This window comes from Portunus trituberculatus, chromosome 42 (assembly GCF_017591435.1).
Source record: "Portunus trituberculatus isolate SZX2019 chromosome 42, ASM1759143v1, whole genome shotgun sequence".
Taxonomy (NCBI): domain Eukaryota; kingdom Metazoa; phylum Arthropoda; class Malacostraca; order Decapoda; family Portunidae; genus Portunus; species Portunus trituberculatus.
The window spans coordinates 205,001-220,000 of record NC_059296.1 but is presented as its reverse complement, the minus strand read 5'-3'; the positions used below and the strand labels follow the sequence as shown (position 1 = coordinate 220,000).

At 39.3% G+C, this 15,000-nt stretch overlaps 1 protein-coding gene across 5 annotated transcripts in view; it reads left to right on the top strand.

The window, feature by feature from the left end:
* The window catches only part of LOC123517467 (cAMP-dependent protein kinase catalytic subunit 3-like), a 67,433-nt gene that overhangs the window by 39,510 nt on the left and 12,923 nt on the right, over nt 1–15,000 (top strand). Inside the window, exon 2 of one of the 5 annotated variants that reach the window (XM_045277550.1) lies at nt 1–183. This exon is cut by the window's left edge and continues 19 nt beyond it. The exons of the other annotated variants lie outside the window; for them this stretch is intronic. Coding sequence (XP_045133485.1) covers nt 1–183 — 183 coding nt within the window. The remainder of the gene's footprint in view (nt 184–15,000) is intronic. 5 annotated transcript variants of the gene reach the window in all.

Genomic DNA, 15,000 nt, shown 5'->3' with positions numbered 1-15,000 from the left:
CGCGGCGGCTCGACGCTCCCAGCTCCACTCAGACCTCACACTCACCCCGCCCTGCCGCCTGTGTCCTCTCCGACGGTCTCGTATCAAATTTAAACCCTCCTCGCCCTCGCCCTCGCCCACGCCTTCTCCAGACACTCAGACGACAGCAGGCCATCTTGCTGTACCTTTATCATACTTTACTGGGTAATTACTCTTAGTTTGGCTTTGCTCACTGAGTACATTAATTAAAGGCCGTAATCTTGCCTCATCTCGGTTTCTTTTAACAGGCTGTGGTGGAAGTTGCAACGGTTTTCAGTGACGTTAAGATTTTCGTGATATCTCGGCTTAGTATATTCCTAATCACCCCCGTGGTCTGTGAAACGCAGTCCCGGTGAGAGAATAAAGCGTTGAAAAATCCAGGTTTATTCTGTGTTGTGATCGTCTCTTGGAACTCTTTACGTCTTTAGGACAAACTCGAACCGGTTTCTCAGTTATATATAGAGGATGTAGTTAGCGAACGAAATTTATTGGTACAGTATTTCGTAGCCAGTTAAGCGATCTTATTAAAGTGTTCATTTATATAAGTATAGTCTTTTTTTCCACATTTTCGCTTTTTTTTTTTTTTTCTTCTTGTTCCTGAGAATAGAGATCGAAATTTTCAAGGTGAACCTGATGTAGCATGTTCTTGGTGATATTTTGTCGTGGAAGTGCAGGAAACTCGTCATCTTTTACTGGAAGTGCACGCTGTAAATGCCACGATTCCCAGTTATCGTAAATTGGAAAGTGAAGGAGGAGTGAAGTTTGTGGGTCGACCTTTCGTGTTGACACATCTCCTTGCACTGAGGGGCGATGGCGGGACGCTCGGCATGACGCCACGACATTAATAAAGCCAGCGTGCACCCACCTACCACCAACTGGCTCAAACATCATGCCGCCTTAAAGCAGTGGTGTTTTGAGGCAATCTTCCCCTCCCACACACACACACACACACACACACACACACACACACACCCGGTAGCTCAGTGGTTAGAGCGCTGGCTTCACAAGCCAGAGGACCGGGGTTCGATTCCCCGGCCGGGTGGAGATATTTGGGTGTGTCTCCTTTCACGTGTAGCCTCTGTTCACCTAGCAGTGAGTAGGTACGGGATGTAAATCGAGGAGTTGTGACCTTGTTGTCCCGGTGTGTGGTGTGTGCCTGGTCTCAGGCCTATCCGAAGATCGGAAATAATGAGCTCTGAGCTCGTTCCGTAGGGTAACGTCTGGCTGTCTCATCAGAAACTGCAGCAGATCAAACAGTGAAACACACACACACACACACACACACACACTGGTATTATCGGATATACATGTAATACGGTATATTCTCTCTACCCAATTTTTTTCTTCTTTCATTGAAACTAGACCCACTATCTTTAGCTATAAACATTTACAAGCATGCTTTATTGGAGTCAAGCTGATAATCTCCTTGAAAGTAAGTGTGATACAGACGTTTTTTTTTTTTATTTTTCTTTCTTTCCTGTCGCTTCTTTCACTTCAACGTGAATACAAATGTTTTTTATTTTTTCTTTCTTTCCTGTCGCTTCTTTTACTTCAACGTATGACTGAGCGTATGTCACTTGTTTATCGCTGGCATGATGAGTTATTTTTAAAGCAATCTCTTTTTTTATGTAAGAGGGGAAAACTGGCCAAGGGCAACAGAAAATAAAAAGGAAAGGCCCAGGTCTATAATACATAATTTGAAAAGTAGTTCACGAATATCCTCAGCTGCCCTGGTGATAGTGATACATTCCCGCTAAAGTCTCACAAGCCAAAGCAATCCATAGAGTGCAGCGGTCGCTCACGTCCCTGCCTTGCGTCTGTGGTCTTTCCTTGTTATGACTCATGAAAGCCAGGGCCGTTTTGTTAAGACCTTGATGGAAACGAGGCATTTTACGGTCCACTGTGGCCACGTGGCTCTCCGGGAATTCATAAAGTTATCATGAGTAACCCGGATTGTTGAAGGTGAAGGTTGCTCTTAATAATTTGTTGTGGTGCGTTCGCTGGCGGTCAGTGGCCTTTTCTCTTGGCCTTGCTTCTGCGTCTCACTGAAAGGAACCTGCGTAACTATAACGATCAATAGATGACCCGTATGTCTTCGTTTTTTGTACTTAGAATATAACATCAGCTGTACAGTTCGAAGTTTGATTGTAAGACTAAGATTGTATGGTTATTAGGCTAAATACTAATCCATTCTATGTAGTTAACTGAAGATTAGCCAGTTCTACACATGCAGTAGTGTTAAAAAGTGTGATTATTACCTTTAGCGAAAAGAAAGTGTTATTTCGAAGAAGAGTCGTGACCAAGGCCGCGGTCGTGACATGAACCTCGCTACTCCATGGCATCCTCAAACACTTCTTAATACTGTGTACTGTCAAATATTGGCCGACTTGTTTTTGCGGAAAGCTTGATTGTCATTATGTTTTTTTCTCTCTTCTGTTTATCCCTGGTTTCTGATTTATTGTCCCCCTAATGCAACCACCAGCATCTTCAAGCTGTAAACACCCATCATGTCATCACCAGCCCCGCCCTTCATCTTGGGTTACAGGAAACTAGCTGTGTGGTTTTTTTATATTTTGTGCAAGGACTGCTATTTGTTTAACTTGTTCCTTACCCTTGAGGATCCTGCGGTGCTGTGGGAACACCATTCAGTACGAAACCCTCACGCTTATCCTCCACGTCAGTGCATTTGACCTCGACTTTTAACATGACGGTGCAGCCTTTCCGGGTGTTGCTGAAGGTCTGCGTGTGGCTGCACAAGGCGCTGTGGTGATGGTGAGGAGGCTGAACAGTAACACCTGGTAATACAAATGATCAAAGTATTCTTGTCTTTCTGGACTGGACTGGTTTCTTATACATCTTATACGTACATGAGTGGCTAGTTTTTAGTTTTGACTTGAAACACTTTTATCACTTTTAAGTGGACTCACACCACGCAATATACGTATTGTCCGCATGTATCACAATTAGATTTAGCTTGTTTAGTTGTGAAATGTAAACACTTTTGAAGATTGAATTTTGAAATATCGATTATGCCTTACGATCTAATAAGTTTTCTATCCTAAAAAAAAAAATATTTCACATAAGTACATGACATGCAGCCATATTTGTGAAAAGATAACTAATGAATTATGTGGGATCGATAGTAACAGAAGTGACGAAGCTCCTACATGTAATGACGCGTTAAGTGGGTGTATCTGGTGAAGTGTAAGAGCCATTGAGTATTGTCAATGGGCAGAACGTGACCATTTAGAGAGCATCAAGTTCAAGTGATGTTATAATAGTGTGTGCTGTCCGCTGTTAACTACGAGTATTACGGAGGACGCACCGCGTCATCTCATGACACAATTCTAAACTCGTCGCGGATAGAGAGTGGTGAGAATCAGTACGGGAGTCACCAAAGAAGGCAGAATGACAGACGTATGAATAAGAGAACTCATTAAATATAACCATTAAATAAAATCATGTAAGAGAAAAGTTTAGATTCTTTATTTATTTATTAATTTGTTTATTTACATTTTTATGTTTTTCTTTATTTCCTTTTATCTTTTATTTCATTTATTTATTATACAGTATTTGTTTATTTGCTTGTTTGTCTATTTATTTTACATGTGAAAAGGACGAAATAGGACAGAGATACATGGGAGGTCAGGTCAGCATGGCATAGAGGAGGAGGCCACGTGGAGTACCAGGGAAGACGTCTTTAGATTGTCTAAAGAAGAACAGAGAGAAATGACATCTAATACTGGTGTAAGTAATGCACATTATCCCAAGACTGAGGCGAGTACAGAGGTTGTAAAATGGCGACGGCAACCAGTGATAGAGAAAGTATAAACAATTGATTATTACATACGCGTAGGTTCAAATCCCACCACTTACCGCCTTGAAACTTTGCCATTTGTCGACTGGTTTAAAGGTACCTACATGTCACCTGCCATTTGTCGACTGGGTTTAAAGGTACCTACATGTCACCATGATACCCAGCTTCTAGGTGATTCACCAAAGATGAGCTTGGGTGGTGATATGGACCCTAATATGGCTACCACTATAGAATAAAATTGCCTGCGCCACTAATGGGCGGAAGCTTTAACAGCGCTTCCCACATATACTCTTCAAGTATGCCTACGCTATCGGCCATAGTATAAAAAAAAAAAAAAAAAAAAATACTGTACTCTCGGAATATGTTTGAAGACAAGCTGTGTTTAGTTGTTTGCAAGTGCAGTAACTAACCAATAGAATAACTAGAACTATCAGAAAATAAAGTAATTAAACTTATTTCGGCAACAATTTAAAACCTAACCTTATCGAGAAGTGCCAAGAAGGTTATTCTTATGCAACGTACATGTCTATTTTGATGTCGTAAGGAAAATCCCTGCGTTGTTGCCGTAACGAAAAAATAAGTTTGAGTCAGTTTTAGTGAGCATTGCCTCATGCATCCCATGATTGTAACCATGAAATTAGTTTTGCTTGCATTGTTAACTGATGACATACATATTTGACTGTTCGCTGTTGTCATGTACTTGGGCCATAATGAGATGCATTTCATGAGTAAGAAAAGTAGACGAATCTGTGACTCAATACCTGTTGGGTTGGAGCAGGCCAGCCGCGGCTGTTTGGTGAGGTGGAGTGTGTTGCCTTTTACATGTATTTACCTAGTTGTATTTACCTAGTTGTAGTTTTACAGGGCCTGGGCTTTATGCTCGTGTGGCCCCGTCTCGATATCTACACTTATCCAATCTTACTTTAAAAGTGTGCACACTCGTTGCAGACACTACTTCTTCATCTAAACTGTTCCACGTCTCAATACATCTCTGCGGGAAACTATATTTTTTTATATCTGTGTGTGTGTGTGTGTGTGTGTGTGTGTGTGTGTGTGTGTGTGATTCACCACGGTTACCTGCTGGTCACCCAGCCAGTCTTCCCCATTACGGAACGAGCTCAGAGCTCATAGACCGATCTTCGGGTAGGACTGAGACCACAACACACTCCACACACCGGGAAAGCGAGGCCACAACCCCTTGAGTTACATCCCATACCTAATTACTGCTAGGTGAACAAGGGCCACACATTAAGAGGCTTGCCCATTTGCCTCGCCGCTTCCCGGGACTCGAACCCGGCTCTCTCGATTGTGAGTCGAGCGTGCTAACCACTACACTACGCGGTGTGTGTGTGTGTGTACCTAGTTGTATTTACCTAGTTGTAGTTTTACAGGGCCTGGGCTTTATGCTCGTGTGGTCCAGTCTCCATATCTACACTTGTCCAATTTTTCTTTAAAACTATGTACACTCTTTGCTGACACCACTTCCTCACTCAAACTGTTCCAAGTCTCGACACGTGCTTCTAATGTCATATTCTTCTCTCAGGATTAGTTTCTCATTATCCACTTGATCCATTCTGTTAATCAATTTATAAACTTGTATCAGATCCCCTCTCTCTCTTCTCTGTTCCAGGGTTGGTAGATCCATAGCTTTTAGTCTCTCCTTATATGTCATCTCTCTAAATTCTGGAACCATTCTTGTAGCCATTTTTTGTAGTCTCTCCAATTTCCTTATGTGTTTCTTTTTATGGGGGATCCACACAACTCCTGCATATTCCAATCTAATTCTTATTTTAGTACTTATAAATTTCTTCATCATTTCTTTGTCCATGTAGTGAAATGCTAATCCAATATTTCTTAGCAAATTATACGTCTCTCTGAAAATTCTATCAATATGGCTTACTGGTTAATTGTTTTCTTCCATTGTCACTCCCAAGTCCTTTTCCTTTTTTACTTTTTCTAGTTCTACTCCATCTCCCATCTTATAGATTCCCACTGGTCGTCTTTCACTTTTTCCCATTTCCATGACATGGCTTTTGTCCACATTGAATTCCATCTCCCATTTTTTACTCCATTTCCAGATCTTGTTTAAGTCTTCCTGTAGTATTTCACAATCCTCTTTTTGTTTAATGACTCGCATCGTCCGCAAACAGATTTATGTAGCTGTTCACTCCCTCTGACATGTCGTTTATATATATGAGAAAATTATTGGCGCCAATACTGACCCCTGTGGCACTCCGCTGTCTACTGTTCTCCACTTGGACTTCATATCTTTAACTATCGTCCTTATTTCTCTCCCCTTCAAGTAATTTTTCATCCATCTCAATGTGCTTCCTTTTAAGCCACCCTTCTCCTCTAACTTCCATAGTAATCTTTCATGTGGCACTTTATCAAACGCCTTTTTTAAATCTAAATAAATACAGTCAATCCATCCTCTCTCTCTTGTACTTTATCAACTATTCTAGAGTAGAAACTCAATAAATTTGTTACACATGACCGACCTTTTCTAAAACCAAATTGGCTATTTGATAATAATTTGTTGTCTTCAAGAAACTCAATCCATTGCTTCTTTATTACTTTTCACACATCTTGCATATTACACTAGTTAGTGATACCAGTCTGTAATTTAAAGGTTCTTCCTTCCTTCCGCTCTTATATATGGGAACCACCTCAGCTCTTTTCCACTCCACTGGCACTGTTCCATTTTCTATTGAGCATTTTATGATGTTGTATATAGGACTTGCTAGTTCTTCCCTACATTCTTTCAGTATTCTGCCTGAGACTTCATCCGGTCCCATTGCCTTTTCCTCATCTAGTTCCGTCATCAACTTTTTTATTTCAAGCTTGGTTACTTTAATCTCTTTCATATGGACAGTCTCTATTACCCTGTGGTCTTTCAAATTTGGATTCCTTAGTAAAGACCTCATGAAATTTACTATTTAACAGTTCTGCCATACTTTTGGGTCTTCCACCATTCCGTTCTCTCCTTTTAACCTTTCTATTGTTTCTTTTTGTCTTATTTTTCCATTTATGAATCTGTAGAACAATTTTGGTTGTTCCTTACATTTTTCGACAATGTCCTTTTCATAGTTCTTTCTTCTTCCTTTCTCACCTTAGCATATTCATTTCTTGCTGTTTTGAAGTTTTCCTTATTTTCTGGATTTCTGTTTCTTCTCCACCTTTTCCATGCTCCATCTCGTTTTTCCTTTGCCCTAGCACATCTTGCATTAAACCAATCTTTCTTTCCTTCTTCTTTAGGTCTATATTTCAGGACATATTCCCTGACTCCTGTTTTGTATATTTCCAAAAATAAGTTATATTTCTCTTGAACCGTTTCTGAGTTTTCCATCTCCTCCCAGTTTACGTTTTAAAATAGCTCTTGAGATTCTCAATATCAGCCTTTCTGTAATTTAATCGGTCTCCTTTGTATGATTCATCTCTATCTTCCTTTCCTTCTTCTATATCCATTTCTAATATTATATGGTCACTCTTTCCCAATGGGCACTTATATCATCGTTAATTTGTATATCCCTTGTAAAAACTAGGTCCAATCTCGCAAGCTCATCATTTCCTCTGAATCTTGTGTTTTCCTTTACTCTTTGGACCATCAAATTATCTATCATTAGGTTCAGGAATCAATCTCCCCAGGCATCTTCCCCCATACCACTTTCATAATTTTCCCAGTCCACCTCCTTACAGTTGAAATCTCCTACCAATATCACTTTTCTCCTTTCTTTAATGATTCTTGTAAGACTCCTTATTGTGTCATTTATCATGTCTTTATATTCTTGGTTAGTCCATGAGTTTGTTTTTGGTGGCACATATGTTCCAATGATTGTTAACTCTGTTTTATTAATATGTATCTTAATATACAGTATTTCTGATTTTCCTTCCCAAACTCCACTTGATTTACCACTATCTCCTTCCTTAACATCATCATGACTCCTCCTCCTCCTTTACCCACTCTGTCTCTCCTCCATATATTATACCTTTTATCTATGTCTATTTTTATTGCCTCATTTAACTTTGTTTCCACCAGGCATACAATATCTGGTTCTTCTTTCTTTATGTAATCTCTTAATTCTAATTTATTAGATAAAATCCCATCTATGTTTGTATACATCATTTTTAATCTCTTGTTCTTATAATTTTTAGTTAAACTTGCTCCATTTTTTTCTCTTCCTTCTCGTTTATATACCATTTTCTTATCCTGTCTCCTAGAATTCTCCAAAAAAATGCCTTCTTCTCCTCCTCTGATCTTTCATTATTTTTTTCTCTTGCTTCTGCCACCAATTCGTTGTGTCTCTTCCTTTCCTCCTCGTTTCTATTTTTCTTTATATATATATATATATATATATATATATATATATATATATATATATATATATATATATATATATATATATATATATATATATCTTTGCAACCTTCTGTTTCTCTGAGTTTTGTTTTTCTATATAGTATTTTTTCTGCTGCTGCTTGTGATTTTAGTAATATCTGGTCTCACTGTTCCTTCTTGATATGGTCCCATTCTATGGATTTCTTCTACTTCCTCTTCTAAGTTCTGTTTATCCTCATCATTTAGATGTTTTAGTAGGTCTTTTACTGATTTTGTTTCGTCCTTTTCCCTTCTTGGTCTATATTTAACATTTTTTTCTTTCAGTCCAAAAATAATTACACTTTTTTTTCTGCAATTTCTCTTATTAAATTTTGTGTGTTTTTCTCATGTGTTTCATGTGTTTAGACTCAGAGAGAGAGAGAGAGAGAGAGAGAGAGAGAGAGAGAGAGAGAGAGAGAGAGAGAGAGAGAGAGGCCTCACCTTTCCAAGCCTACCAATGCATTATTATGATTGAATACTGTGTGTGTGTGTATTTACCTAATTGTATTTACCTAATTGTAACATACGGGAAAGGAGCTATGCTCGTACTGTCCCGTCTCCATATCTACTAATGTCCAGCTTTTTCTTAAAATCATGAATATTCCTTGCGTTGACCACTTCCACGTCTAAACTATTCCATGCTTCCACCCTTCTATGAGGGAAGCTATATTTTTTCACATCTCTCATATAAGTGGCCATTTTAGTTTTTCCCATGCCCTCTCGACATTCTTTCATTCCACATACACAGATCTTCCCTATCCATTTTTCCATGCCAATCATCACTCTGTATATTGCTATCAGGTCTCCCTTTCTCTTCTGTTTTCCAGGGTCGGAAGTTGCATTCTGTTCAGTCTGTCTTCATAAGTCAAATCTCTTAAGTCAGGCACCATTTTGTTGCAGCCCTCTGTACTTTCTCTAGTTTCCTTATGTGTTTCTTTAAGTTCGAGCCCACTGTATTGTTGCATATTCAAGCCTTGGTCTTATCATTGCAGTAATTATTTTCTTCATCATTTCTTCATCTAAATATACGAACGCCACTCTTATGTTCCTCAATAAGTTCAATACTTCTCCAATTATTTTGTTTATATGTCTCTCTGGCGATAGGTCATTGGTAATTGTCACCCCAAGGTCTTTTTCTTCATGACTGGTTTTATGTCTTCATTTCCTATCTTGTACATACTCCTGATTCTTCTTTCACTCTTGCCAAACTCTAATTTCTTGCATTTTGTCGTGTTGAACTCCATTTGCCATGTACAGCTCCATTTCCATATTCTGTCCAAGTCTTCCTGGAGTAGTTCGCAATCTTTGTCACATCTCACTTTTCTTAACAATTTTGCATCGTCTGCAAATAGGCTCACATAACTGGACACCCCATCCACCATGTCATTTATGTAGACCGCAAACATTACTGGTGCCAACACTGATCCCTGTGGACTCCACTCTCCACCAAGCCCCATTCTGATGGTCTGTCCTTAATTATTGTTCTCATTTCTCTTCCTACCAAAAGTCTTCCATCCATTTTAGTAAACTGCCATGCACTCCTCCTACCATTTCAAGTTTCCAGATCAGTCTCTGGTGTGTACCTTATCAAAGGCCTTTTTTAAATCCAGATATATTCCATCAGCCCAACCATCTCTTTCCTGTATTACATCTATCACCCTCGAATAGTAACATATCAGGTTTGTCGTGCATGAACGCCCTTTTCTAAAACCAAATTGACACTCACAAAGTATGTCATTTTTCTCCAAGAAGTCTGTCCATCTATTCTTCACCACCCTCTCACACATCTTAGCTACCACACTTGTAAGTGACACTGGTCTATAGTTCAATGGGTCTCTTTGTTACCTGATTTATAAATTGGGACAATGTTAGCTCTTTTCCAGTCTTGGGGCACTACACCTTCCCTTAATGAGGCATCAATTACTTCACAAACTTTTTCTGCCAGTTGCTCCTGCATTCTCTTAAAATCCATCCTGATACCCCATCAGGTCCCACAGCTTTTCTCACTTCTAAACTCCCCATCATATTCTTGATCTCCTCCACAGTTACTTGAAACTCCTTCATAATCCCTTTCTGTTCCATTACCAGTGGTTTGTCAAAAGCAGTCTCCTTTGTGAATACCTTCCAAAGCATCCATTCATAGCCTCTGCCATTTCCCTGGGATCCTCACTGCAAACTCCATTTATTTCTAAACTTTCAATACTTTCTCTATTTTTGATGTTGTTGTTCACATATCTGTAAAAAAGCCTTGGTTGGTCTTTACATTTATCAATTATATCCTTTTCTTGTTTCTTTCTTTCTTCTCTTCTAATCAACACATATTCATTTCTTGCTCTTTTGTAACTTTCCCACTGCTTAATCCGTCTTTTCCTTCTCCACCTCTTCCATGCATCCTCTTTTCTTGTTCTAGCCTTTTCACATCTATCGTTAAACCAGTCCTGCTTTCCAACTTCTCTATGTTGTCTTATTGGTACAAATTTTTCTCACCTTCTTTGTATATTTTTATAAATTCCTTCCACTTTTCATTTGCTCCTTAGCACTCTTGAATTTCATCCAATTTGTCTCTTGAAAGAATTTCTTTAGGTTTCCAAAATCTGTCTTGGCATAATTCCATCTTCCCACTTTATCTCAACACATGTTTCTTATATTTTTTCATGTGTGTGTGTGTGTGTGTGTGTGTGTGTGTGTGTGTGTGTGTGTGTGTGTGTGTGTATTTACCTAATTGTATTTACCTAATTGTAACATACGGAAAAGAGCTATCTCGTTGTCCCGTCTCCATATCTATTAATGTCCAGCTTTTTCTTAAAATCATGAATATTCCTTCTTGACCACTTCCACGTCTAAACTATTCCATGCTTCCACCCTTCTATGAGGAAAGCTATATTTTTCACATCTCTCCTATAAGTGGCCATTTTAGTTTTTCCCATGCCCTCTCAACATTCTTTCATTCCACATACACAGATCTTCCTATCCATTTTTTCCATGCCAATCATCACTCTGTATATTGCTATCAGGTCTCCCTTTCTCTTCTGTTTTCCATCAAGTTGCATTCTTTTCAGTCTGTCTTCATAAGTCAAATCTCTTAAGTCAGGCACCATTTTTGTTGCAGCCCTCTGTACTTTCTCTAGTTTCCTTATGTGTTTCTTTAAGTTCAGAGCCCACTGTATTGTTGCATATTCAAGCCTCGGTCTTGTGTGTGTGTGTGTGTGTGTGTGTGTGTGTGTGTGTATGTGTAGAAGCTATTCGTTCCAAAGATGTATTTGCAAGATCATTCATTGGCCAGACTGTATTTGAAATTAGTAATACATTTCTCCAGCTCACACATTCATCTTTCTCCAACCAGTCACATGTTCAGCCTTTCTCTCCAACACCTCCACTCTTGATCCAATAGACTTTCAGCAGCTGCTCGGAATGTGTGTTTCACTGTTTGATCGGCTGCAGTCTCGGACGAGACAGCCAGACTTCCTCAATGAGCTCAGAGCTCATTGTTTCTGATCTTTATCCTGAGACCAGGCACACACCACACACCAGACAACAAGGTCACAACTTCTCATTTACATCCTGTACCTATTCACTGCTATGAACACTCACTGAAAGGAGACAAACCCAAATATCTCCACCCAATCAACTCCTCTCTTGTCCAGCGCTCTAACCACTGAGCCACTTGTGTGTGTGTGTGTGTGTGTGTGTGTGTGTGTGTGTGTGTGTGTGTGTGTGTATTTACCTAATTGTATTTACCTAATTGTAACATACGGAAAAGAGCTATGCTCGTGTTGTCCCGTCTCCATATCTATTAATGTCCAGCTTTTCTTAAAATCATGAATATTCCTTGCGTTGACCACTTCCACGTCTAAACTATTCCATGCTTCCACCCTTCTATGAGGAAGCTATATTTTTCACATCTCTCCTATAAGTGGCCATTTTAGTTTTTTCCCATGCCCTCTCGACATTCTTTCATTCCACATACACAGATCTTCCCTATCCATTTTTCCATGCCAATCATCACTCTGTATATTGCTATCAGGTCTCCCTTTCTTTCTGTTTTCCAGGGTCGGAAGTTGCATTCTTTTCAGTCTGTCTTCATAAGTCAAATCTCTTAAGTCAGGCACCATTTTGTTGCAGCCCTCTGTACTTTCTCTAGTTTCCTTATGTGTTTCTTTAAGTTCGAGCCCACTGTATTGTTGCATATTCAAGCCTCGGTCTTATCATTGCAGTAATTATTTTCTTCATCATTTCTTCATCTAAATATACGAACGCCACTCTTATGTTCCTCAATAAGTTCAATACTTCTCCAATTATTTTGTTTATATGTCTCTCTGGCGATAGGTCATTGGTAATTGTCACCCCAAGGTCTTTTTCTTCATGACTGGTTTTATGTCTTCATTTCCTATCTTGTACATACTCCTGATTCTTCTTTCACTCTTGCCAAACTCTATTTTCTTGCATTTTGTCGTGTTGAACTCCATTTGCCATGTACAGCTCCATTTCCATATTCTGTCCAAGTCTTCCTGGAGTAGTTCGCAATCTTTGTCACATCTCACTTTTCTTAACAATTTTGCATCGTCTGCAAATAGGCTCACATAACTGGACACCCCATCCACCATGTCATTTATGTAGACTGCAAACATTACTGGTGCCAACACTGATCCCTGTGGAACTCCACTCTCCACCAATCCCCATTCTGATGGTCTGTCCTTAATTATTGTTCTCATTTCTCTTCCTACCAAAAGTCTTCCATCCATTTTAGTAAACTGCCATGCACTCCTCCTACCATTTCAAGTTTCCAGATCAGTCTCCGGTGTGGTACCTTATCAAAGGCCTTTTTTAAATCCAGATATATTCCATCAGCCCAACCATCTCTTTCCTGTATTACATCTATCACCCTCGAATAGTAACATATCAGGTTTGTCGTGCATGAACGCCCTTTTCTAAAACCAAATTGACACTCACAAAGTATGTCATTTTCTCCAAGAAGTCTGTCCATCTATTCTTCACCACCCTCTCACACATCTTAGCTACCACACTTGTAAGTGACACTGGTCTATAGTTCAATGGGTCTCTCTTGTTACCTGATTTATAGATTGGGACAATGTTAGCTCTTTTCCAGTCTTGGGGCACTACACCTTCCCTTAATGAGGCATCAATTACTTCACAAACTTTTTCTGCCAGTTGCTCCTGCATTCTCTTAAAATCCATCCTGATACCCCATCAGGTCCCACAGCTTTTCTCACTTCTAAACTCCCCATCATGTTCTTGATCTCCTCCACAGTTACTTGAAACTCCTTCATAATCCCTTTCTGTTCCATTACCAGTGGTTTGTCAAAAGCAGTCTCCTTTGTGAATACCTTCCGAAAGCATCCATTCATAGCCTCTGCCATTTCCTGGGATCTTCACTGCATACTCCATTTACTTCTAAACTTTCAATACTTTCTCTATTTTTGATGTTGTTGTTCACATGTCTGTAAAAAGCCTTGGTTGGTCTTTACATTTATCAATTATATCCTTTTCTTGTTTCTTTCTTTCTTCTCTTCTAATCAACACATATTCATTTCTTGCTCTTTTGTAACTTTCCACTGCTTAATCCGTCTTTTCCTTCTCCACCTCTTCCATGCATCCTCTTTTCTTGTTCTAGCCTTTTCACATCTATCGTTAAACCAGTCCTGCTTTCCAACTTCTCTATGTTGTCTTATTGGTACAAATTTTTCTCACCTTCTTTGTATATTTTTATAAATTCCTTCCACTTTTCATTTGCTCCTTAGCACTCTTGAATTTCATCCAATTTGTCTCTTGAAAGAATTTCTTTAGGTTTCCAAAATCTGTCTTGGCATAATTCCATCTTCCCACTTTATATTCTTCATTTCTTCTAGATTTCTCTTCATCTATCACCTTGAACTCCAAAACTGCATGATCACTCTTTGCTAAAGGGCACTCCACCCTCATCTCCTCAATGACCATTGGCTCTGTACTAAAGACCAAGTCCAGTCTTGACGATGCTCCCTCTCCTCCAAACCTAGTATCTTCTTTGACCCACTGAGTTAACACATTTTCCATTGCCAGTGTCAATAGTGTATTTCCCATGTTGTCTCTGATCCTTCCATTGACCAGTCCTCCCAACACACCTCTTTACAATTAAAATCTCCCATCATTATAGTTCGTTCACAGCCACCCAACATTTCTTCCAGACATGTTCCTGTATCACTTATCATTTCTTCATATTCCTGTACTGACCATGCATTTGTCTTAGGTGGTACGTACACCACTATGTAGTGCCTCTTTTTCCTTCATTAGTTTCTGCTCTGATCTTTAGCACTTCTGCCTTTCCCATACCTTCTTTCACTTGATCCACCTTTATATCTTTTTAACCAGCAACATCACTCCTCCTCCCATCTTACCTACTCTATTTCTTTTCCAAACATTATATTTCCTTCTCCAACCATCATCAGGTCTTCTCCTCTCTCAGTTTTGTTTCAGTAAGACCCACAATATCTGGGTTCTTGTCCCTCAAGTAATCGTTGAGTTCTAAAATCCCGATATCACTCCATTTATGTTGGAATACATTACATTCGCTCATACGTAAGTTTCTTTAGTCCTTTCTTGCTGTACTTTTCTGGGTTATGAACCACTTCCTCAGTCTCATATCCAAGATTCTCCAGAAAACTCTTTCTTCTCCTCTTCTGTCCTCTCTTCATTTTTTTCAAAGCCTCCTTTCTCAACTCATTTAACATTTCTCTTTCCTTTTGTGTGTGTGTGTGTGTGTGTGTGTGTGTGTGTGTGTGTGTATATATATATA